Source organism: Jatropha curcas, chromosome 9 (genome assembly GCF_041381405.1).
Source record: "Jatropha curcas cultivar XTBG-Jc1 chromosome 9, XTBG_Jcur_1.0, whole genome shotgun sequence".
Taxonomy (NCBI): domain Eukaryota; kingdom Viridiplantae; phylum Streptophyta; class Magnoliopsida; order Malpighiales; family Euphorbiaceae; genus Jatropha; species Jatropha curcas.
Window position 1 is genome coordinate 6,705,342 of NC_143159.1, and position 14,821 is coordinate 6,720,162.

Genomic DNA, 14,821 nt, shown 5'->3' on the forward strand with positions numbered 1-14,821 from the left:
GAAAGATCTAATATAGTTTTTGACAATAAATTATAGACATTTTAAAACCTCAAAGGAAAAAATTTGTCTAGACAGGAGGTGCTAAGCTGTAGAAGAGGCTACAAAAAATAGACGAAGCCTGAGAGTCATGACCCTATTTATGGATTAAATAAATGAAATTAAGATTTCTTAAAAACACCTAAATATACTTCGTACATGACTTGCTTTGCTTAAAGTATTTCGATTTTATCATTTTTTTTCCAAGTGTATGATTAGAAATACTTTCATTTCAATAAGAATTCTTAATTTCATTAATTGTCCATAATTGAACTCATGAACCCGATCTAGGTAAATTCTTCTCAAGGTGGAATATATCCGCGTCTGACATGTTTTAAAAACTAACATGTGTCAAATGATGGGTTCTATTTTTCTTATTTTTTTTATTAATTTCAGACACTTCAAGAACAGTTAGAGAATATTTTGAAAAGTTTGTAATTTTTTTTAGATATACTTATTACTCAAAATTTTGAATCCAGGTCTTAAATATAGATTAGGTAATTATTCAAACTCATAAAAAAAATTAGCGTGTCTGTGTCTGTATTCATATTCGCGTCAGTAGTGGTACCTAGTTGTTTTGGCAGTAAAATTACAAGCACATTAGCACCAATTTGAATCACTCAAGAAAAGAAATAATCAATCAATCAATTAAGTTATCAATGTATATATAATGTCTCAGAGACTGCAATTCTGCATGAAACTTCCTTAAGCTCAAACTGTTAACAAGAAATGTGCTAATGATAGTCAAGTCCTGAGAGAGTTTGTGTGTCTCTGTACCTCATAAGGCCATGGGAGTCATCTGTTTGGAGGTCTGTGGTAACACTTGACCAATCTTCCAATGATATTCTTTACAGGAAGTGGTCCCCTATTCATCGATAGCACATTAAAATATAAGAAATTGGAAAAAAAATGAAAAGTTTGGAAATAACTAAGTTTTATATCTTTCAGCATTGGGCAAGAATCCTGAAAGATAACTGGAATACAAGAAGTAATTAAAAGAAAATTGGTGAATCCTCAAATTAGCAAGTAGAGGATTGAGAATCCTACCAATCATGCGAGTCATAGCTGTTGTTGCGGTTGTCGCCCAAGACATAAACATGATCTTTAGGCACATACTGAAAATCCAGGAAAAAGGTAAATATTAATGTGAAGCAATGGATCATAGTTCCAAGAGATAGAGAAACTAACACATGTATTCATTAACAGGACAACCATGGAGCTTTCAGATGTCAATAACAGAAAGTGTCTGTTTGATGTTTTGCTTTAAGCTAACACTATGCTAAGAAAAACACTATCCTGAAACATTGATTAGAGGGCTTTAGAAACTATATAAATTTTATATATATTTGGACAAATTTGATTTGTTCTAGTTATACAAACTCAGAACAGATAAACGATACATAATGAATGACCACAGTCCATCACGAACTTGGTGGTTAAACTCTATGCAGATGATAGCCCTGTAAGGTTGTTGAGAAACACTTCCAGTAGTGTCAAAAGAAATCTCCAAAACAATGCAGCATTATAGAAATATAATCATGAGGTAACAGATAGAGAGCACACAATTAAGTTTGATGTGTATGTTGGTCGTGCTGCTATGAAATCTTCACGCTGAGCTTTTCCATTGACATAAAGTGATCCATGATGAACCTGCAGGTGACAAATTGAAGGAGAATGTTAAAAGGCTTGATATTAACAAAGCTCCTTCTTTTAGTTTAGACAGTTGATGCTAATATGCATCAAATGAACACATTATCTCAAAGTCCACCTTCTTAATGAGCTTGCAGTAGATTGATCGTAAACAAGGTGGCTAGAAACCTAAACGAAGAATATAAGTACTTTCCCAATAAAACAGTACTTGAAGAAAAGATTATGTAGAAAATGAAAAGGTTGAATCAAACTAATCTTAAGATTTTAGTGCAACAAAATCAAATTAGTCCTGCAGATCACATTCTCAAGTAGTCATCCTTCCGGGGTGATGAATTAATGAAATAGTTTTAATTACCTGAACCAAGTCTCCAGCTTTTGCAACAATTCTCTTAATGAAAACATCATCCTCTCTAATTCCAGCCTGCCTCCACAGACAACCAAGAAGAGGATGATACTAATATGGTAAAAAGATGACCATTAACCTTTAAGGACAGAAAATTAGGCAGATTGTCAAATTTACAGACCTTTTCCGGAGCTCGAAATATGACAATATCATTTATAGCCGGAGCTCGGATATAGTACGAGGCCTGAGAAATTAATAAGTAGCCACCAATTACTTAAAGTTCAAAGTGAATATCACTGTTGGCTTTTTTGGTTAGAAGTAAAAGAAATCTATCCGAATATTAAATTCTGTAAAAGCATAGAACAATGTCAGTTGGCAGAATTGCAAAAAGGTCAGCTCCAATTTAAATGTTTTTGCTAATTTTGTTCTTAATCGCCAAAAATCATCATCACAATATCATATACAAAATAAGAATTGACCACTGCCAAGCAGAGGGGAAGGAAAATCGCAAACCATTATAAGGATAAAAAAAAAAAATTATGATAATTATGTGAGCATTAGAATACGAGCAAACATAAATTGAATTACTGGGTTTAAATGATTGTTAAGCAACAAGCAACAGAGCCTGAAATCCCAAATGCAATACCTGTACCCATCAAGATTCAATACCCAGTAATGATCTAGATTAATCAATCAATTAGCAACACTAAACTTGCAAATTAACTAAGACTGATTATTACCTTTTCAACAATGACCCGATCACCAACGCGAAGAGTAGGATACATGGAAGACGAGGGAATGAAACGAATTTCTGAACACATAGACCATAAAAGCACCAAAACCAGAAGCCTCAAGAACCCATCAAGACCAGGCCATCGAAGAAAACCCCAGCTTTGGCATGGCATCCATCTTAAAGAAAGGAAAGTTAAAAGAAATTGATATAATGCAGATGGTCTCAGAAAACTCATCTCGATCAAGAAATGAAATATACAAAAACGAAGAAAAATAATTCTTCAAATTAAAGAATGAATGGAACAATTTCAAGATGATAAGCTTCGAGTTCTTGATTTTGGTAGAATGAATGGGAAGGGATAAATGATATGGGTATAAGTTGACCAGGTCATTCTTAGTGAGTAAGTTTCCACAGAGAGAGAAGGTATTAGTGACTGGTTTACTTTCAAAGAAGCCGCCACTGTGCTTCTGATTTTAACTTCCAGCCGGATGTCATTCACTCACTCTGCTCTGCTAGTTGAAATCATTTTTTAAGTTTTCAACGTTCTGCAAATTAACATGCAACTGAGCCTTTTACAAAGAAAATAAAATAAAAGTTGTACTTCTTGTTTTAGAAAAAAGGAAAATTATTATTATGTTGTAAATTATAAATTTAAAAAATTGAAATTTTCATTTCAAAAATCACATAAAACATAACTATTGATGCTAAAAGGAATATTAAAAATTGGTAGGGTAGCAATAGGTAATATTTTCCATACGGAATATGTAAGATAAAAAAACAGAAAGGGTGAATATTGATGTTTGTAGAAGTTTGACGTGATCTTGAGAAATAAAGGTTCAAAACTCTAATAGCTGCCTTTTCTATTTTCATTATAATATTATTAATTTTTTTATATTATTATTAACATTTTATAGTCATTATTTCAGAACATTTATTGGAGTTTTAAATTCATATTCCACATTTTTTATTTATAATATATTAATATTATATAATTATATTTTCAAAATATTTATTAGAATGTTTTTTAGTATAGGTTGATAGAAGTCCCAAATGTAATTAATTTTTATGTCATTCTTATAAAATTTATAATAAACAAAATTACAAATCAAGCATTATAAATAAATAGCCCTAAACTTTTACAATAAAATATACTTTAAATTTTATATATCCAAACTCAAAAATAATTATTTTATAATTAATCTAAAATTAACTAATTATTATATCATAAAATAATTTTAAAATCATTATTTTAATTCTAAAAGTACTAATTAATAAATAATAAAAATAACATATAATGAATATACATAATTTTTATTGAAATTTCCGATCTTCATAAGTAATAATTAGAATTTAAAGGGAAAAATGCCTTGTTAAATTCGATATGTGATTTAACTATAGATATTAAATCACTTATGAGTAGAGACAATCACAAACCTTAATACGAGATTAGTCTCATATTTAAAGAGGGCTTAAGGATACGCGGAGGTAAATAAATGAATAAGATGGAGATAAAAATGAATAAGAGATAAATGAAGAGAACGTTTGATTCAGCTCATTGATAGAGTCAATAATTGATTCATACCCAACAACTATATTTTAGGTATTTGTAAGCCTTGTTAATCAATAGTTGAGAGTGAATAGAAGTCTCAATCAGTTGTTGATTTGTTATTTGTGTATGTTTTTTTTTTCTTTCACAATAATTTCTTCTTATTTTGTTTTTTGTTATTTCTTTCAATTCAATTCATTAGATCGTTATGTATATTCAATTATTCATTGAATATTTTTCATATTTATAGATAGTTGCTACAACATTCAAATACTCTAGGACTAGTTATGATGAAATCGTGAAGGAAGAAGAGTTTTTATCTATGTGTTTTTTTTTTTTCCTTTTAAAAGGATGCTTAACTACGAATTGATTTTTTTTAACAAATTATGTGCTACTATCTAAAGAATATATTCTCTTGCTTATCTACTTTTAATTAGATAATTTTATTCAATTACATAATTATGATCTTCATTTTAGTTTTGTATAGTGATAACTTAGATTGTATGTCTTTATTTTAACTTTAAATTTAATTGTAAAAAACCACCGCGCAATGCGCAGGCCTTTATCTAATTATATTTAGACTTCATTAATATTCTAAAAAAAAAAATTTAGACTTTATTAACCCCATAACAATAATTGCTAATAAAATTATTTTTTAAAAAGTAATATTTTTATGATAATTTTTTTATTTATAGTTATTGAAAAATAAAAGTTTTTATTAAATATTGTTTTAAAAATTTCAATTAATATTTTATATGTGTGATATATTAAAATAAAAAAATAATATATTCACCTTAAATTTATATATATATATATATATATATAAAAGTTTGTGTTAAATAATTATTTTATATTCTAACAGCAAATACTTTCAAAATTTTATTAAACACCAACATTAATCAGCTAACGCTATCTGTTATCAACAACTATCAGTTATCTGTTGATATGAACCGTTGAACCAAATAAGTCCAAATATATAAAAAAAGGAAATATAAATATGACAAAAAATGGAAATATAAATGCGAAGCAAACTGCATTCGTGTAAATGTTATCCTTTATACCTAAAAAATATAAATTAATAGAATGCATTTCTCTTTTCAGGATTGTAATGCATTTTATAAAAGTATTTTTCACTGTTGCACAAATTTAACACCCATCACTAACTATCACTTCTATAAAAAAACATAGATAATTTGATACCTCGTTATATACTTAATAATACAACTTATTTTCTAATCCAATGCCTGCTAATCCATAAATGACCCTTATTTCACAATTATTATGCAGATTTGCTAGAGGAGATTATAGGTCCAAATTTCTTTTTTTTTTTCCCTTCTTAAATTGATCAAAGCCCATCTTCTTATCTCATCCTCTGCAACTGTTCATCCTGTTGCATTCATGCCCAAAATCAGAAATGGAATAATGCCAATAAAATTAAGACCAAACAAACAAACACAACTTCTCTGATTGATACTTACTTGCGGATAAAGATTGACACCCACACCATACGTTTACCCTTCTCACTCCCAAACCCCCAACAAAACCTATTCTCTGATTTTGCCACGTATCTAACTCATATACATACATATCAACAAGCCACGTCATCTCTTACGGCAACCTTTGCTTTTCATAGTAAGAAAAAAAGTGTTTTAAATCCCCTTTGTATCATCATCCACGCACTCACTGAAAACACTCGGACTGAGGAAACAGAACCGATGATGCCCATAATTCTATCTTTACTCTTCCGTTTACTAGTGGCTCCATCCTGTGCTTCGGCGGACCATGAACCATCCGTTAAAACCAGCATCATCTTCGCAACACTGGGCAGCAGATCGGATTACGCTTTTGATATCTTTACTCTTCCTACACAGGGCCCACCTCCTACCCCAGCCAACGAGCTCCAAATCACCGATGGTAGATCGTTAAATTTCAATGGTCACTTCCCTTCTCCGTCTTCGTCTCTCCTTTCTCTCTTATCCAATCAAACCCTAACATCGGCCACACAGAACTCAGAACCTGTTAGCCTTGTGTACGTTACAGAGCGGGGTGGATCATCAAACATCTACTACGATACAGTTTATTTCAGTATCCCGCGAAGCACCAGATTGAGGTCTGCCCTTGAAATAGAAATTCCTGTGCGCGTTCAAGTGCCGCTGCTGAAGGGCATAGATGGAATTTCGATGAAGGATAAGCCGACTGTGAGTGGAGACTATCTAATATACGTGTCAACTCATGAGGATTCGAAAAAGCCAAGGACGAGTTGGGCTGCTGTCTACTCAACTGAGTTGAAAACCGGGTTGACTCGTAGACTCACCCCCTATGGCATCGCTGATTTTAGCCCTGCGGTCTCTCCTTCAGGGCTTTACACGGCAGTGGCGTCTTACGGGGTGAGTGGATGGAATGGTGAAGTTGCAGAACTGAGTACTGATATTTATGTGTTCTTGACTCGTGATGGAACGCACCGTGTCAAGGTTGTTGAACACGGCGGGTGGCCCACTTGGGTTGACGATTCTACACTATACTTCCACAGAAGAAGCGGAGATGGATGGATTAGTGTTTACAAAGCGATTTTACCAAGTAAAACGCCGATTTCAATTGAGTCGGTGATTGTGGAGCGAGTCACTCCAGCGGGTCTTCACGCGTTCACTCCAGCTACTTCTCCAGGTAACAACAAATTTATAGCAGTAGCTACGAGAAGACCCAATTCGGATTATCGCCATATAGAGCTATTCGACCTTGTTAAAAACGAGTTTATTGAGTTAACTAGGTTAGTATCACCGCAAACTCATCACTTAAACCCGTTTATCTCGCCCGATTCAAGTCGAGTCGGGTACCACAGGTGTAGAGGTGCTTCAAATGATAAAAAGAGTAAGCATTTTGTGTTAGAGAATCTCAATAGCCCAGTGCCTGAGATATCGCTATTTAGAATTGACGGATCATTTCCTTCTTGGTCACCGAAAGGTGATCGCGTCGCTTTTGTTGAATTTCCGGGTGTTTTTGTTGTCAACCGGGACGGTTCAAACCGGCGACAGGTTTATCCGAAATCCGCATTCTCGACCGTTTGGGATCCGGTTCGTCCAGGAATTGTATACACTAGTGCTGGTCCCGAATTTGCCAGTGAAAGCACTCAGGTTGATATTATCTCTATTGATGTTGATAAGGGTAATGTCAAGAAGTTGACCATTAATGGTGAAAATAATGCATTTCCTTCAGTTTCGCCGGATGGGAAATGGGTCGTGTTCCGATCGGGTCGAGCGGGTCATAAGAATTTGTATGCAATGGACGCGGAAGAAGGAGAGAAAGGTGGTATCCATAGGTTAACAGAGGGTCCATGGAGTGACACGATGTGCAACTGGTCACCAGACGGTGAATGGATTGCGTTTGCATCAGACAGGGAAGACCCTGGTTCAGGAAGCTTCGAGTTGTATTTGATCCACCCAAACGGAACCGGATTAAGGAAGTTGGTTCAAAGCGGGTTGGGTGGTAGAACTAACCACCCGTATTTCAGCCCGGATGGAAAGAGTGTAGTATTCACAACAGATTATGCTGGAATATCAGCTGAGCCGATCTCGAACCCACATCATTATCAACCGTACGGGGAAATCTACACGATTAAATTAGACGGCTCTGATTTGAAGAGGTTGACACATAATTCGTTTGAAGATGGGACCCCAGCATGGGGTCCTATATATATTGAGCCAAACGACGTGGAGTGGCCAAACGAGAGACCACAGTGCCAGTTTGAGGACTGTCATTGGCTTAATGGAATGCCAAGCCGAGATGTTGGGGTTTTGAGTAAGAATCAATGCAAAGCATAGTTTATATTTATTTTCTGCACTGTAAATGAGAGAAAGATCATATAAAGGCATAATGACTGTATATTTTATGTGGTTTTTGTGGAAAGATTGTAATTAAAAAATAATATGGGTGTTATTATTTATATCTGTTTCTTTAATTAGCAAGTTCAATAGCAGATTAAAAAATGAAATATTTTAATCCAAGGCACTAGAATTGGATTTTATAAAAATATATATTTTTGATTTCAGAATCAAAGAATTAATTTTTTTTTTCTTTAAATAGTTATTATTCAGATGACGACTGTTTTATTAACGTTTCATCGTATATTAACTCCTTTAAACTTCAAACAATAGTATAATTTTTGTACCAAATGAATACATGAATTTTTTTAAGGATTTACATCTTGATTTTGTTCCAAAAATCTATCAATGACTGCCATAAAAAAGAGAAAAAGAAGAAGAAGAAGAAGAATGGTAATGGTAGCTTCGGTCGTGAAAAATTGCCGGAGGAATAGATGGAGTGAAGTTATTGTTTGCGACAGATTTATACTGACACAGAGAACAAATAAAACAACTGAGGTTAAATAAATTAGGACATAAAATAGATAAAATTTTACCAACAAGATATTGAATATTTGCTTACTTCGTCTCGTCTGTACTTGTCTCTGCTTGCAAATAAATCAGTATTATAAATGTCAAATAACCGCCGGTGAAGATCTTTAACACAGTCGCTCATATCAGAAGCCTTGTCAAGTGTATAATTTTGCAAAGCAAAGTTCTGTTTAATGAAAAAGAACCCATAAATCCCTAAAAATAAAAAAGAAACCATAAATATATAAAGAGAGCCATATAGGGCACACCCATGTTGTTCTTGAAGGGGAAAAGTATATAATTAGCCAAGAAAATTGCAGAGGCAGCTGTAAGTGATGGAGCATAGCAAAGAATTTTGTAGTCTAGGAGAGATAGCTCAATTATGTATTCAGCCAAGTACTCCAATGATGGATCCTATGTATGAAGGGCATTGAAAATAAATTATAAGTATAATACTAAAGAATAAATACTCAATTTGAACTAAAATTAACTTTATATGTTATTCTTTAGAGTAAATTGATCATAAATTCAAAATTTTATATTTTAAAAATTAATTTTGACTATAGTTGTTTGGTTGGAAATTTTAAATTTAGTTTGAAAAATATTTGAATTCGACTCAATTTTAACTGAATTGAACTTAAAGTCTAAATTAAAATGTAAAGATAAAACTTTCTTTTCTTTCTTTTTTCTTTCGAGTTAAAGACAAATAAGATATACCTGATTTGTTCCATCAGCAGTAGCATAAACAAATAATCTGCATGTCATGGCAATGAATTGTAAGAGAATATAGAAATTAATTGGCCTATTGATTAAAAAACAAAAACTCAAAACTTTTCCAGAAAATTAAAATTATTATATCATATTTCAAAATAGACTATTATATCCTAATTTTTAAAAAATTCTTGTAATTGCAACCCGTTTGATCATAATTGGAATTATTAGAAAAAAATTGAGTTTTTTTGTCATTAATCAAAATAATTAACCGGTAAAGTCGATAACCATAATAAATTAGTTAAACGTACCCAAGAAAATATTAAGCTGTTGGGACTGTCATCTCAAAATTCAATTACTTCAAAACCTCCAATTCCATTTGTTCAATCTGCCAAAAATGCAAGCTTAAATGACAGATTGTTTTGTAATAGAAAGTAGAAATTATAAAAAATAAAGCAAAATAAAGCAAAAATAAGCATGAAAGCGAGGATGACACTCGTACCTCCTCCTCGTACAAGTTATCAACAAGGTCACAATAAACCTTAACCTCAGGTAACTCTAATTCCTCATATTTTCTGTCAGTAGGTGAGATGAGATATTTTTTTTCTTGTCAGTATGTATAGAAAATTGTTCCTTAGACCAAGTTAATAAAAGAATAGAATTTTCTTTGTTTCCGTGTAGCATTAGATGGGCATATACACCCGAAAATCACACTTGTTCGGAGGGAAAAAAAACCCTTATGCTGTCAGCTCTGCAGGGAATTAATACCTCCTGATCCTATCAAAAAAGAACAAGCAGGCGAGACCAACTAGCTGAAATTTATCCTTTGAAATTACATTCCCTGAAAGATACCGATCCATGTAGTTGATAGACATGTATACTGTTTCTCATTGGAGGTTGAGATATACATCACCAAACTGTGATTTAAATTAAAATATGGTCAGTCATGCGAATATATATATATATATATTTGAAAACAAGAGAATTCGTATATTATCTTTGAGAATAGAACTCAATCAGTACATCCGGAATATCATTCTACAGTTGAAACCTACTATGGCGAATAGAATTACGCACCAGTAGATGGACACTCATTCTCCAGTCATTTAATCCAAAAAACTTTAATATCTGGTCTAGTAAGGAGTAAGGCCTTATAATCAGACACAATCAATCCAAAATCAGAATTATCCTTGCTCATTGAGTTCAAAGGCAAATATAAAGATTGACAATCAGTAAAAATGCAACCACGATCAAGTAAAGAAACAGAGACATAATGCAAACACTGCCTCAAAGCAAGAGCTTCCGCAATCAACGGATCATCACCACCTTCCTTAAAGCCTGAAATAGCTAACTAAAAATGACCTTCAGCATCCTCAATAGCCAAGCCAAAACCCACAAAATCCATTGCCCGAAACACTGCACCATCAACATAGGCGAGCCAAGTAGCTGGATGCTCAATATGGGTTGGTTGGGCAGGAGCAACTGTAGCGTGTATTACTGCCTTTGCTGCTTGTGATGAAGCTGATGCAGCCCAATAATCATCTAGAAGCAGGCGAGCCGCATGAGAAATTTGCCAAGGATTCGGCCAGGCATTGGACCACAACATAGCGTTCCGAGCAGCCCATAAATTGCATGCAACTGTAGCCTTCAGCTCGGCACGTTGCTTTCCTTTCGAAGAGATGATATGATGGAACAATTCCTGAAAAGACAAATTTATATTAGCAAAAATAAAACTAGCTTGCCTCCACACCTCTTTCACAACAGAACACTTGACCAGCACATGATCCCCATTCTTAGATTCTTGGCAAAAGATTGAAGTGAAGTATTAACACCCCTCTGTGATAAATTATCTCTAGTGTAGAGCACATTACGACCCATACGCCACATAAAATCTCGGACTTTGGGGGAAACATCAAGCTTCCATATCTGCTTTCATAACGCATCTTCACCACCACCACCATTTCTAACCAAACGGTAAGCTACACGATAAGCAGTTTTGACCGTATAAAAGCCTTTCCGATCAAAATGCCATATTAATTTATCATGATGGGTATAAAGGCTTAATGGGATACTCAAAATCTTCCTCATATCATTAACTGTAAAAAGATGAATAATCTTTGAGATATCCCATCTCCTCTCGCCTGTAATAAAGAGATCACACACCCTTAAAGCATCAAGAATAAAAAGAGCACCATCCTCCACATAGGCATTGTTCTCACGGGGAATCCAAGGATCTCTATTCACATATATATTCCTCCCATGTCCTATCCTCCATCTCACTCCCTGCTGCAACACCTGGTTTAGAGAACAAGACACTCTTCCAGACAAAGCTACAACTCGATCTAAGAGTAGCAGATAGAAAATCCCCCACAGGGAAAGCAGTGTTGAAACATCTTAAATCCCTGAACACCATCCCACCAACAGACTTCTTACTACACATGCGATCCCAAGCAATCCAATTAATAGCCCTATGTTCCTTCGTACCATTCCGTCAATATTTATTAAACATCACCTACATCTCATTGCACACAGATACTGGAAGCAAAAATACATTCATACAATAAGCTGGTATTGCCTACGCTACAGATTGAATTAAAACTTCGCGTCCAGCTCTAGAAAGACAACGACTATTCCAGTTATTCATTCTCTTCCTCATCCTATCCTTAAGAAAAGAAAAAAAATATGTTTTTTTATTCCGCCCTATCAACAATGGCAACCCCAAATAATTACTATACCCAATAGGTAAAGAAACATTCAGAAGCCTAGAAATAGCCCCACTAACATTTCTAGAAACAACAGGACTAAAGAGAATGCCAGACTTATTAAGATTAACAGACTGACCGGAAGCAGCTTTATAATTACCCAGAAGAGCCTTGATTTCTATAGCCTCCTGAACATTACCCCCAAAAAAGAGCAAAGAGTCATCTGCAAAGAATAAATGGGATATCCTAGGACACCCAGTTCCTGCCCAAACCCCATGAATTAGACCATGATGTTCCGTATCTTTAAGTAGCACTGATAAGCATTCTGCTACAAACAAAAACACATATGGGGAAATTGGATCCCCTTGCTGCAACCCCCTAGAAGGAATGATGGGGCCCACTTGCTTATCATTCACACACACTTTGTACTCAATATCCATGAAACACATTTTCATCCAGTTCAACCACATAGCATCAAACCCCAAAGCAGTAATCATATCACACAAATATTCCTAATTAACCCGATCATAAGCCTTTGCAATGTCGATTTTAAGGGCACAAGCACCATTCTGACCCCTAACTCTACTCCACAAACTGTGGATAGTCTCATAAGCCACCATAAAGTTATTTGTAATCAAACAACCCGGAATAAAAGCAGACTGATTTTTAGAAATCAATTTATGCAGAATGTGTTTCAATCTGATAGCTAATGCTTTCGACACAATTTTATACAACACATTGCAAAGAGCTTTTAGCCTAACATCTTTAACTAACACTGGATTATCACACTTCGGGATTAAAACAATTAAAGTTTCAGTTAAAGATTGAGGAAGAGTACCTCGGGTAAGCCATAATCGGCAACTATTGGAGATATCCCCGCCCAATAAACTCCAATTCTTCTGAAAGAAAGCCAGGTTCAATTCATCCGATCCAGGTGCTATATCTGGGTTCATTTGAAAAACAGCAGTCCGAAATTCCTCATCCAGAAAAGGCTTGGTAAGCTCTGCATTATCATTATGGTCGACCAAAGGCTGAACCAGTCTAATAATTTAGCTGCGATTTGGAGCGGCTACTCCTTGGAAAAGATCATCAAAGTAATCCTTCACCTGAGCTTGAATACCATCATCATTGCAGACTCATGCACCCAAAACATCCTATAACCTTTCAATGCGATCAGCGACGTCTAGCTCTGATACTATTTTGAAAAAATTTCGAATTCTTGTCCCCATTTCTCAACAAGAACACTTTAGCTTGCTGCTTTAAGCGGACTTCATCTTCTGCCAACAATCTATTCCACTCTTCCTTTAATCATTTAATAGTTAGCATGTCCAATGTGTCAATCTCCCATTCAAGCTTCTGCCGCACAAAATGCTTCTGCCCCCAAAGCCGAATGTCCTCAATTAATTTATCCCTCCGCACCACAAAGTCCTCACTAGCCGAACCTCGCCAAGAGTGTGAGACCACACCATAAAGTCCATCATCCAACAACCAAGCATTATCAAACCTAAAAAATACGATTTGTGTAGCCCAACGAACCAACCGTATCAACCAAAAGTGGGGAATGATCGTATACAGGAGCCACCAAATTATTACAAACCTCATTCTGGAACATACCACTCATGATGGCGTAGCATAGGCCCTATCTAACTTCTCTCGCACACAATCAGGAGAGTTCTCCCTGTACACATAAGTAAACAAAGATCCAGTTGTAAGGATATCAGATAAGTTAGCATCCATCAAAGCCTCCCGGAACCCATTGATCAAACTAGATGCATGAGGCGGCCCGCCATCTTTGTCATAATCTGCTGCAACATCATTATAGTCTCCTACACACAGCCAAGGCAAACTACTATGAGCTGCAAGAGAACGTAATAAATTCCGAGTCCCTTCGTCTTGTACTTTCAGGATACCCATAAAACCTCGTGAATGTCCTCATACCATTCTGACCCTATATTTCGCGGTCAATGAAATTATGAGAATAGTTCTGAATTGATAACCGGAAAGAATTATTCCACAAAATAGAACGTCCACCACCAATTCCAATACTGTCAACTGAAAAGCAGTAATTAAACCGTAAAAAAGAATGGACAACTTCCATTTTAATGCCATGAACTTTTGTTTCAGATAGAAAAACCACTGCTGACCAATACCGTGAAACCAAGTCCTTCAACGCACTAACTGCCCAAGGATTACCCGCTCCTCGGCAGTTCCATATTAGAAGTGGCGTCAATCGACCTTCAGCTTGGAAGGTTCGACCGTTCTGTTATTAGTTGTACCCACTTCTATATCCTTGGTTGCAAAAATAGAAGTGGCAGTCTGATCATTATCATTATCACTGGATAAACCTCAGATTGACGCAGATGCAAATAAATTTCCTTTGTGTTAGTAGCAAACATGTTTGCTTATCCTTTCCTTTGCTTGGTCCAACGAAGAATTTAGCTTTTATATATGAAATTATCAATTCTTGCTCCTAATAGGATTTTAATTTAGGAACTCCAACTTAATTCGGGTATCCTTGGGTATTAATTAAATGCTAAAATATACGCTCACTTTTCGTTTTTCTATTTGTACTAATGGATAATAATCACATAATTAAAATGCATAATTGTTTCCAAAGGCATGTTGGCTATGTATAAATTCTTATCTCAGACCAAAAAAGAAAAAAAAAAAACAAAAAGACTTGAGAAAATTTTTTTAAGTTGGTGGTAAGAC

At 34.7% G+C, this 14,821-nt stretch overlaps 2 protein-coding genes and 1 long non-coding RNA gene across 3 annotated transcripts; 1 reads left to right on the forward strand and 2 right to left on the reverse strand.

Annotated features, from left to right (window-relative positions):
• Nucleotides 1–661: 661 nt before the first annotated feature.
• On the reverse strand, nucleotides 662–3,298 carry LOC105638960 (chloroplast processing peptidase). The gene is made up of 6 exons (XM_012222879.4): nucleotides 2,770–3,298; nucleotides 2,211–2,273; nucleotides 2,042–2,107; nucleotides 1,600–1,686; nucleotides 1,084–1,151; nucleotides 662–901 (listed from the first exon to the last, which is right to left on the reverse strand). The coding sequence occupies exons 1-6, from the start codon at nucleotides 2,995–2,997 to the stop codon at nucleotides 832–834; spliced, it is 582 nt and encodes a 193-aa protein (XP_012078269.1). The 5' UTR covers nucleotides 2,998–3,298; the 3' UTR covers nucleotides 662–831.
• Nucleotides 3,299–5,885: 2,587 nt separating this feature from the next.
• Nucleotides 5,886–8,248, forward strand: LOC105638961 (uncharacterized). The gene has a single exon (XM_012222881.4). The coding sequence runs from the start codon at nucleotides 6,024–6,026 to the stop codon at nucleotides 8,124–8,126; it is 2,103 nt and encodes a 700-aa protein (XP_012078271.1). The 5' UTR covers nucleotides 5,886–6,023; the 3' UTR covers nucleotides 8,127–8,248.
• Nucleotides 8,249–8,415: 167 nt separating this feature from the next.
• LOC110010034 (uncharacterized) lies at nucleotides 8,416–10,021 on the reverse strand. The gene is made up of 6 exons (XR_005177209.2): nucleotides 9,910–10,021; nucleotides 9,719–9,795; nucleotides 9,414–9,450; nucleotides 8,966–9,110; nucleotides 8,749–8,883; nucleotides 8,416–8,654 (listed from the first exon to the last, which is right to left on the reverse strand). It is a non-coding gene; the product is annotated as an uncharacterized LOC110010034 (long non-coding RNA).
• Between the last annotated feature and the right edge of the window lie 4,800 nt (nucleotides 10,022–14,821).